The sequence below is a fragment of the Cucurbita maxima genome, unplaced genomic scaffold, assembly GCF_002738345.1.
Source record: "Cucurbita maxima cultivar Rimu unplaced genomic scaffold, Cmax_1.0 Cma_Scf00012, whole genome shotgun sequence".
Classification (NCBI taxonomy): domain Eukaryota; kingdom Viridiplantae; phylum Streptophyta; class Magnoliopsida; order Cucurbitales; family Cucurbitaceae; genus Cucurbita; species Cucurbita maxima.
The window spans coordinates 2,595,868-2,606,393 of NW_019272028.1; the positions used below are offsets into that span (position 1 = coordinate 2,595,868).

The following is a 10,526-nucleotide window of genomic DNA, read 5'->3' on the forward strand; positions in this document are numbered from 1 at the left end:
TAAAAAAAAAAAAAAAAAAAAAAACTTTTGAAGTTCTCAGATACAAAATTACATTTACATCCTCATTCATTAAATACAATAGAATTTAATATTTAATTCAAATAATTATTTTATTATATACTTAAAAAATAGATTACTTAAAAGAATTATTTAAAACATTTTTTTTTTTAATTTCAATCATAAACTTTTTTTAATTCTATTAATATCTACCAAATCAAATAGATTTAACTTTTTTATGAGATTTGTTGATTAAATCTTTAAAATAATGTTTTTTTCTTAATGGGTAAAACAAAACTAATAAATGTTTTTAAAAACCTATTATAAAACTTTAATCATAATAATAATAATTTTTAAAATAAAAATTAAATATAATACCAAAAAAAAAAAAATGAAAAGGAAGTCAAAAGACACCTTTAAGTCTTGTGTTCGAGTCATGGCTAAGACAGCTTGAAAAGACTATAAACATAGAAAACTCGATCTCAATGAACGAGACAGTATGAAAATTGAAGATCGATCTTTACGAGGTTTTGCAATCCAAAAAGACTAATTCATACTCAATTCTAACCTTATTAGAACCAAATTTACGATTTAACTTTTTCAAATTATTTCGGTAAAAAATCAGCGACAAATTTTACGAAAAAAAAATTACCGAAATGGCAGACAGATAAATAGCAGTAATAATTAGAACTTAGAAATGTTTATAAATTACAGAGCAGCCAACTGCAGAGAAGCAGCAGAGCTTGAATGATAAGTTTCCATAACTACTGAGTTCTTCAGTTTATCTCACAGTGATTCACATAAGAAATGACACTTCGTAATAGTTCAGTTACCCAAACTTACGCTTTGCAGATTTTTGCAGAAGCGGTTTGGAAGAATGGATGGTTGTGTTAGGCTTTAACCCCGACGACACGGGGGGCCGTGCCCCGGGTGTTTTTAATGTAGGAGACGTACTCACCGTAGTGCATGGTGAATAGGGTGCTTTGGTACCGAGTTAATCGAATACGCTTACATAGTGACTCGGTGATTGCACCGTTATATCCTGCCTTTCGAATCAATGAGTCGATGGCCTCAATTTTTGACCAACCTGGAAATCAAGATGCAACCCAACCAGAAACCGAGTCAGCTGGACGAATTATAAAGCTAAACAGAAAGTTGGGAACATTTTAGCCAAAGAGATATGTTTCAACATGATGTGTGTGCACGAACGTGAATATTTGGGCTAACTTATGCACAACTCGACTAATCTCACAAGACAACCATAAGACCCCCCAAGAAAACATGTAGAAGTGACCATTCTGAATTGAACTCATTCCTTTCAACGTCTTTGTTATAGATCGCTATGGTTACATCAACCACGAAACTAAGACGACAAAAAATTTGAGCAAACATGGGAGGATCGACAAAGTATAGGGTAGTTAGCTCGTCCTATTATACCCGAATCCTTTGGGACATAAAAATTATATGAATGATAAAAACTACTTAGTATTCAAAGCAAATCACTGGATTTCACAGTAGAAGGCAAAGACGACTAATATTTATCCACAAAACGTACGGTAACATACCTTCATGGGCAGCTACCTCGGGCAGATACGTAGCGCTTCGTCTAGTATTATAGTCGGGATCATTAAATTCAATAATAATACCATGCTTACCTACCTGCAAAATAAGACATGAATACCCTGATTATGGTAAAGCTGCCAGCCTGACTGGCTTATTTTGTGTGCCTGGCCAAAAACACGACAGGCAGGCAGGACAGACCGAGCTTGAAACTTCAGACAAAGTAGCCAGAATCATAAACGTGCTCGACTAATCCTTGCAATCATTAATAATGCAAAAAAAATTGTTTTAGATACTGAACAAAAAATTTGGAGTAAGAAAAGGAAACAGAAAGGTACCTCCCAATCAAGATAATTGATAGCTATTTCATAATCAACTAAAATGGAAACTGTGCATTCCAAATGTGGTAATTCTTTAGGCTGTATTGGGGGGAACCTGCGGTCCCTCAATGCACTGCAACATGTTCAAGAAAAAAAGGAACCATGAACTAAATCTTTAGATGGCTAATGAAGCGGACCGGGTTCAAGCGATCGAAAAATAAAAATTGCATTTAGTCATGACAATGGGAAAAGAGAGAGCATGTAAAACCGTGACTCGAGATAGTGTAAGAGAACCGAGGTAATATCCTTTGTCCAATGGAATGAAAAGTGTAGAGAGTTCGCCTCGCCCCCAATTGACCTCCCCATGCATGAAATAGAACAATTTACGTACAAGTCACTTAAGAATGGACTTTTCGTTCTCTCACAAACTTCGTTAACTAAATCAGCTTCCTCCCTACTGCCCCCTTCCCTGAACTTAGTTTACCAAATGAGTGAATGATGTGAAATCCCACATCGATTGGAGAGAGGAATGAATGTGAAATCTCACATCGATTGGAGAGAGGAACGAGTGAAAGCGAGGATTGTGAGATCCCACATCAGTTGAAAAGGGGAACGAAGCATTTTTTGTAAAAATGTGGAAACCTCTACCTAGTAGACGCATTTTAAAAAAACTTGAGGGGAAACCCAAAGAGAACAATATCTACTAGCAGTGGGCTTGGACTGTTACAAATGGTATCAGAGCCAGACACTGGGCGGTGTGTCAGCGAGGAAGCTGAGCCCAAAAGGGGGGTAGATGGTAAGATCTCACATCGATGGAAGAGAGGAACGAGTGCCAACGAGGACGCTAGGCCCCGAAAGGGGGTGAATTGTGAGATTCCACATCGGTTGAAAAGGAAAATGAAGCATTCTTTATATGGGTGTGGAAACCTCTTCCTAGCAGACGCGTTTTAAAAACCTTGAGGAGAAGCCCAAAAGGGAAAGCTTAAAGAGGACAATATCTATTAGCGATGGGCTGGGGCCTAGACTATTTCATATATGGTCTTCTCATCCACCCATTGACTTTCGCCTCCTAACTTGATTTGAGAAAGCCAAGGAAAGGGCAAGGTGAAGAAGACAGTGGAAAGCAATCAACATAGAAAGGATGCATTAGGCAACAGTACCTAGTTAAAGCATAATCCTTGAAGCCATTTATCAAGCATTGAGCTTCTAGAGTTCCTATGCACCCTCGCAAACGAGGTTCACCGCCATTGACCACTTTTTTCCAGGTAACGAACAAGGGGCTGGAAGAAAAGAAATATTCAAGTGAAATCAAACTATATGCAGATTGCAATAATAAGATTCTATGTATAAAGCACAACGTTTTTAAAGAGCGGCTAGTATCACATTAACATCTTCGAAAAGTATGGCTAACCACATGATAACACACAAAATGTGTAGAAGAACCAACAGAGCTGGATATGTCTCAGAAAACACAACTATCCTAAATGAAATTGAACAATCACTAGTTGATCAAGAATTTGTACAAAAACCAGTTAGAATCTTGTACTTTTAGCTCAATAAACTGAGATATAAATGTAAAAAATCATTACTCAGACATGGTCAAACCAACAAGGATTTACGACAGTTTTAGAATGAACAGAAAAGCATAAAATCTAATACTTTGCATTACTAAGAACAAAGAGAAGATAGACTCAAGGCGAGAATGTTGAGCAGAAATATATAGGCCTTGATATCAAATGCCTCAACGATCGAACTAGAACTTATGACTACAACAAATATAATTCATCAAAACATTACTGTGGATAATTCCTTAGCTTTCTGAGAAAACTAGAAACAAAGAAGCCGTCCATAGGAATGAATGGAGCCTGCTCCTGTGATTATAATTGAAAAAGAAGCTTGCAGTGCAGCCCACTAAAATTGCTCCAGTAAGTCCCAAGTTACTACTACAAACAAGTAGCTAAATTGGTTTCCTGGAAGCCACACAAACAATTGTCCCTTTTACCATTGATCACCACTTAACACATCTCATCTAATAGCCCAAGCCCACCATTAACAGACATTGTCCGCTTTGACTTGTTACGTATCGCCGTCAGCCTCACAGTTTTAAAATGCATCTACTAAGGAGAGGTTTCCACACTCTTATAAGGAATGTTTTGTTCTCCTCCCCAACCGATGTGGGATCCTTGGGGGCTCAACGTCCTTACTGGCACACCACCCGGTGTCTGGCTCTAATACCATTTGTAAGAGCCCAAACCCACCACTATTAGATATTGTCTACTTTGGATCGTTGTTAGCACCACGGTTGTAAAACGTGTGTACTAGGAAGAAATTTCCACACCTTAAGGAATGTTTCGTTCCCCTCTCCAACCGACGTAGGATCTCACACCCTAATACTTTTACCATTGTTTTGTACAAATATTTTTAGATGAAAAAACGTACTCTGTAGAGAAAATGAAAGGATATACAACAGGGATAACATTCACCAATAAAACATTTGAAGAACTATTATTATTTAGGAAACATTTAACATGTCTTTCCCCTGTGTTGCTTTCGAAAAACATGCGAAATGAACTATTAAAAAAAAACCATTACTACGTTAGTCAACAAACAGTAACCATCTCTAAAATTTGAAGTACTTAGCAAAGAACTAAATTAAAACACAGAAATCACATACTAAACCAACAAGGCATCAAAATCATCCAAAGTCAACAATCAAAGCCCACCCAGCAACCTCAATATTACTAAACCTACAAACTCGATCATACGAAAAAACCGAAATATGCAAGAAAATTCCCACATAACAATCGCTGATCGCACATAAATAAATGAATAGAGAGAGAGAGAGAGAGAGAGAGAGAAGAAAGTACTGTTGACCGCCGTGGAAAGCGGGAGGAGGGGCTTCCTCGCCGTTGTAGTGAGCGAGAAGAGTATCGAAACAGTACACCACCATCTCTCTGTTGGCCGACACCATGGTTGCCCTCCTGAATTCACTAAACAATCAAGTGAAGAAGGGATGGTTTAACCCCAAATTAGTGGAAAAGGAAGACGGAAACAGAGAGTTCTGATTGGTGTAATAATTGCAGGGCCGGAAGAAGCGTGAGAAGGAAGAAGAAGAAGAACAACAACAACAATATGAACAAGAAGAAGTGCCTTCTCTCTCTCTCTCTCTCTCTCTCTCTCTGGAGCCTTTCCTCGTCGCCCACTCTTGCGCCTTTATTCTGAATAGCAAATATATATTAATCTCCCCTAGTGGGACCCATTTCGTAGCTTTTTTATTCCGCTTGCTTACGGTCTCCGAATTCTTCATAAAAATACCGTTTTTTTAGTATATAAAATTCAAGCATAATATTATTTTTAATTTAACTCGATAATATGGTTCAACCATAATATTATTTTAATCTAAGTTATTGTATGTGCAAACACGGCAAAAATTGACTTATAAACCATAATTCAGAGTGTCTTGTTATGTACCAAAAAAAAAAAAAAAAAAAAANTGAACAGAAAAGCATAAAATCTAATACTTTGCATTACTAAGAACAAAGAGAAGATAGACTCAAGGCGAGAATGTTGAGCAGAAATATATAGGCCTTGATATCAAATGCCTCAACGATCGAACTAGAACTTATGACTACAACAAATATAATTCATCAAAACATTACTGTGGATAATTCCTTAGCTTTCTGAGAAAACTAGAAACAAAGAAGCCGTCCATAGGAATGAATGGAGCCTGCTCCTGTGATTATAATTGAAAAAGAAGCTTGCAGTGCAGCCCACTAAAATTGCTCCAGTAAGTCCCAAGTTACTACTACAAACAAGTAGCTAAATTGGTTTCCTGGAAGCCACACAAACAATTGTCCCTTTTACCATTGATCACCACTTAACACATCTCATCTAATAGCCCAAGCCCACCATTAACAGACATTGTCCGCTTTGACTTGTTACGTATCGCCGTCAGCCTCACAGTTTTAAAATGCATCTACTAAGGAGAGGTTTCCACACTCTTATAAGGAATGTTTTGTTCTCCTCCCCAACCGATGTGGGATCCTTGGGGGCTCAACGTCCTTACTGGCACACCACCCGGTGTCTGGCTCTAATACCATTTGTAAGAGCCCAAACCCACCACTATTAGATATTGTCTACTTTGGATCGTTGTTAGCACCACGGTTGTAAAACGTGTGTACTAGGAAGAAATTTCCACACCTTAAGGAATGTTTCGTTCCCCTCTCCAACCGACGTAGGATCTCACACCCTAATACTTTTACCATTGTTTTGTACAAATATTTTTAGATGAAAAAACGTACTCTGTAGAGAAAATGAAAGGATATACAACAGGGATAACATTCACCAATAAAACATTTGAAGAACTATTATTATTTAGGAAACATTTAACATGTCTTTCCCCTGTGTTGCTTTCGAAAAACATGCGAAATGAACTATTAAAAAAAAACCATTACTACGTTAGTCAACAAACAGTAACCATCTCTAAAATTTGAAGTACTTAGCAAAGAACTAAATTAAAACACAGAAATCACATACTAAACCAACAAGGCATCAAAATCATCCAAAGTCAACAATCAAAGCCCACCCAGCAACCTCAATATTACTAAACCTACAAACTCGATCATACGAAAAAACCGAAATATGCAAGAAAATTCCCACATAACAATCGCTGATCGCACATAAATAAATGAATAGAGAGAGAGAGAGAGAGAGAGAGAGAAGAAAGTACTGTTGACCGCCGTGGAAAGCGGGAGGAGGGGCTTCCTCGCCGTTGTAGTGAGCGAGAAGAGTATCGAAACAGTACACCACCATCTCTCTGTTGGCCGACACCATGGTTGCCCTCCTGAATTCACTAAACAATCAAGTGAAGAAGGGATGGTTTAACCCCAAATTAGTGGAAAAGGAAGACGGAAACAGAGAGTTCTGATTGGTGTAATAATTGCAGGGCCGGAAGAAGCGTGAGAAGGAAGAAGAAGAAGAACAACAACAACAATATGAACAAGAAGAAGTGCCTTCTCTCTCTCTCTCTCTCTCTCTCTCTCTCTGGAGCCTTTCCTCGTCGCCCACTCTTGCGCCTTTATTCTGAATAGCAAATATATATTAATCTCCCCTAGTGGGACCCATTTCGTAGCTTTTTTATTCCGCTTGCTTACGGTCTCCGAATTCTTCATAAAAATACCGTTTTTTTAGTATATAAAATTCAAGCATAATATTATTTTTAATTTAACTCGATAATATGGTTCAACCATAATATTATTTTAATCTAAGTTATTGTATGTGCAAACACGGCAAAAATTGACTTATAAACCATAATTCAGAGTGTCTTGTTATGTACCAAAAAAAAAAAAAAAAAAAAAGGAACTTTTTGAATGATAATTTTTTTAGGTAATTTTTCAATTTTTTTAAATTCAATAATAAATTAAAAATTTGACATTTTAGTAAGGTAGAAACCGGAACAAACATAGTCGCTCATCGCCCAGTGGGCTATTTATTGCCACCAATAGCGCTTCCAACACCACACCTGGTAGAGCCATTAGCACATGTCTCATCTGGAAGACTCCAAACAAAATCGAAGCAAATGGGAAGAGGACGAAGAAATTAACGAAATACCTTTGAGCTTTCCCCATTCATACAAGTTTGTCCATTTTTTCATCATATCCTCCTTTTCTTTTTAATGCTTTGATTCGAAGGAAGCGTCTAGACAACAATGGTCACCCAACACAACCAACTCTACAACTTTGAGTGCCATATCTTTCAAAACTAAGTTATGTAACAGATGGTTTCAAACCATTTTCCAAATCATAGCATAAAAAGAATGCATAACCATGCTCAGTGGAACTGAACAGTTTGAACCAGAAGTGAACTATGATTAAAGATTTGTGTAATCTTCCAAAAGAATCAGGGGTTAGAGAAAGGAAGGTTTATAGTATTACTAAATGGAGTCGGCTTCTGCATTACCAACCGTGTCCCAGCCACTTGAGGGAAGGCCCAGCTGACAATGGTAGAGCCGAAGAACTGTGCCTACAGCTTGACATCAGAGAGAACGATTATGTAATTAAGACATTAAGGATTCGAACTTAAAGGATTACTTTTAATACATGGAATGAGAAGGCAGAGCAAATGATCAGTTGGCACACTCGATGAATGTCTAGTAATGGATGAGGTCCCATCTCGAGTCAAGTTACAGAGTATATGGCATTTCGAACACCGTGATTCTCGTGTTCAATCAAAGTCGTGTCTTCCCCTCTCTTTGTCTCTACTACTCCGTTTCTTCTTGGAATCCTGAGAATGTTTCTTCTCGTACTTTTCATGTCTCTCATGCCTTTCATGCCTCTCCCGCCTCTCTTCACGCCTCTCCCCTCGCCTCTCGTGTCTCTCTTCATGCCTCTCCCCGCGCCTCTCTTCACGCCTCCTTTTCTTGCTGTTCTTTTCATCCTCCACTTCCTCTTCTTCTGCATTCCTAGCAGGCGGGTCAGGGATATCTGTTTTCTCCGAACCAGCAGAGGTGCCCGTTTGATCAGGCAGAAGAGACTTAGATTCTTCCCAGGCATGTGGAGCTCTGCAACCAGTTCGTAGACAGAATTTAACAGAACAATAAGACCAGTTCGAAGGGACAATTAGTAGGCAGAACAAAATGCAAGTAATATTGATGCTAATGAAAAAACGAATTTAGGTTCGGACTGTATACAAATTTTGCACCATTTCGAAAGAATTTTCTCTCAGGGTCGTATCTACAAAAAAGGCAATTCAATTCTGATAATTGAATGATGGGCTAAGTTTCCATGCATCCCTAACCTTGTTTCCACACAACCAGATAAAAAGGAAATTCCATTTAATATTGGTAGATCTAACCTCAAAAAACCAAGACCCTGAACCCGTGCAGCTTCAGCATGGCCCGCACCCAAGTCTTCTGCAGTGCTACCTCGCTTCACAAGTTCTGAGAACTCATGCTTATCAAGACGATTACCCTGAGATCTGCCAGCAGTTTTAGGAGCTAATCCAAGAGCCTCCCTCATTGCCTGTTCCTCCTGCTCCTTGATCAATCTTATCTCTTCCTTTGCAACATCCACATTCGAACTCGATTTTTTATCCCGTGCATACCAGTGTAGATCTTTCCCTGTTTTGTTATTAAAAACAGTATTGTTAAAACATTTTATCAGCAAACGAAGTGAGAGGGATTGTCCATAACCAAATAAGAATCAGCATGTCGTAATTCAAGCAAATGTATATAAAAGTAGGAAAGCAAAACTAGTCGAAATAGTTTGCAAATTGATGAAAGCAGGAATAATAATACGCCTCCCAAATAACCACAAAGTAGGAGAATAATATAATGCCAACTTGGAGGAAACATAGATAATGAAAACAGAACATAACTACATTTTAGAACATGCTCTACAGTTCAAAAAAAAAAAAAGGCAAATAATTTTTCCATTGAGAAATCTAGTGCCTTGTATTAAGAAAACCATTTTATTGATACAATCGCTCAACTTACATAATTCACCAAACCATAGTAGGCTTTCACAATAATACCTTACCTTTTTGCCATCTTCCAACAGGTGCTTTGATGCTGTGGCCAAGGAAGTTTTCCCGATGTTTGTCAACTTTCACATCGTCCCAATTAAATTCTGCACATCATACGAGTAAAATCCCATATGTTAGAGAGTCGCTGAATAAATTCAGGAAAGATACTTCAACAGGTGCAATAATTGTTTACTCGTTCAACATTCCAAAGGGTTCAACAGTGAATATACGTTGGTTAAGAAACTTAAGATACATATTGGATAAAAAAATGATCATGGGGTTTGAAATAAATCCTTACACCTGTATAGATAATCATGACTTCTTCAACTTCTAAATGTCCTATCAAGCAGTAGTTTCCAGATTTATGAAGTCAACATGGAATGGTTGAGATTATACTCATTAACAAATAAATTTAAATTACAGAGTCAAAATAGACATGAAGAACAGGGAGAAATAAACATAAAAATAAGACCACCGCTCTCGTAAATGACTACATAGTGAAGGCTTGAAGCATAGGAAGTATTCAAAACACACTCTAGCCTCTATTTATCCAATCATGTTTATGATCTCCATACTAATTATGACATCTTCTTTGACTAACATCGAACTCCAACAGTCCAACTTATGAACCCACCCCGTTGTAGAAGCACTACAAGAGACGGGAGGATATGGACAGAATGCCAGCAACGTTTCAAGGGGAAAAATGAAGAACAAACAGAACGATTACATCTCAAATCATAGACTGGAACGCGAATTTTTTGAAGCTATTGCCAATACAAACACACGAATACTAAAAAAAACAAACAAACAAACAACAGATATCCAGCACAGGCACTCGAACACTAACAAGCCCTAAAATCCTAATGACTCATCATTTGACGACATTCATCACAATAGACGTACATACCCACGTAAACTACCGCCAGACCAACAATAAAGGCATCAAAATCTTAATTCAACAACGCATAAACTTCATGTCCATTTGAATAGCTATCTCAAATTTTTGAATTCGAAAAAAGCATCCCAAAAACCCTAATAAAATTTTCTGAAACGATACAAATCACCCTGCAAAGAAACGCGAATCCAAATATCGGAAGAGCAAAAAAAAAAAAAAAAAAAAAAAAAAAA

At 37.6% G+C, this 10,526-nt stretch overlaps 2 protein-coding genes across 4 annotated transcripts in view; both read right to left on the bottom strand.

Annotated features, from left to right (window-relative positions):
* Positions 1-645: 645 nt before the first annotated feature.
* Positions 646-7,016, bottom strand: LOC111487314 (uncharacterized protein At2g38710-like). 3 transcript variants are annotated; one of them, XM_023134692.1, is made up of 5 exons: positions 6,607-7,016; positions 3,038-3,157; positions 1,896-2,010; positions 1,563-1,656; positions 646-1,084 (listed from the first exon to the last, which is right to left on the bottom strand). In XM_023134692.1, the coding sequence occupies exons 1-5, from the start codon at positions 6,708-6,710 to the stop codon at positions 888-890; spliced, it is 630 nt and encodes a 209-aa protein (XP_022990460.1). In that variant the 5' UTR covers positions 6,711-7,016; the 3' UTR covers positions 646-887. The 3 variants fall into 3 exon arrangements, with proteins under 3 accessions (XP_022990460.1, XP_022990459.1, XP_022990461.1); XM_023134691.1 differs by lacking the exon at positions 6,607-7,016 and adding an exon at positions 4,745-5,147; XM_023134693.1 differs by lacking the exons at positions 3,038-3,157; positions 6,607-7,016 and adding an exon at positions 4,745-5,151.
* Positions 7,017-7,905: 889 nt separating this feature from the next.
* Positions 7,906-10,526, bottom strand: part of LOC111487301 (multiple myeloma tumor-associated protein 2 homolog) — a 3,311-nt gene continuing 690 nt past the window's right edge. The window contains exons 2-4 of the mRNA XM_023134678.1: positions 9,413-9,502; positions 8,730-8,994; positions 7,906-8,436 (exon numbers count right to left, since the gene is read on the bottom strand). Of these exons, the coding sequence (XP_022990446.1) occupies positions 8,100-8,436; positions 8,730-8,994; positions 9,413-9,502 (692 nt within the window). The 3' untranslated portion in view covers positions 7,906-8,099. The remainder of the gene's footprint in view (positions 8,437-8,729; positions 8,995-9,412; positions 9,503-10,526) is intronic.

What these genes read in the sequence shown, in the direction of transcription:
- LOC111487314 (XM_023134692.1), bottom strand. Translation starts at nt 6,710, where the DNA reads ATGGTGTCGGCCAACAGAGAGATGGTGGTGTACTGTTTCGATACTCTT. An exon ending in AAGGATTATGCTTTAACTAG is followed by an intron (nt 2,011 to 3,037) that starts GTACTGTTGCCT and finishes AACATGTTGCAG; the next exon opens with TGCATTGAGGGACCGCAGGT. An exon ending in TCAATTATCTTGATTGGGAG is followed by an intron (nt 1,657 to 1,895) that starts GTACCTTTCTGT and finishes CTTATTTTGCAG; the next exon opens with GTAGGTAAGCATGGTATTAT.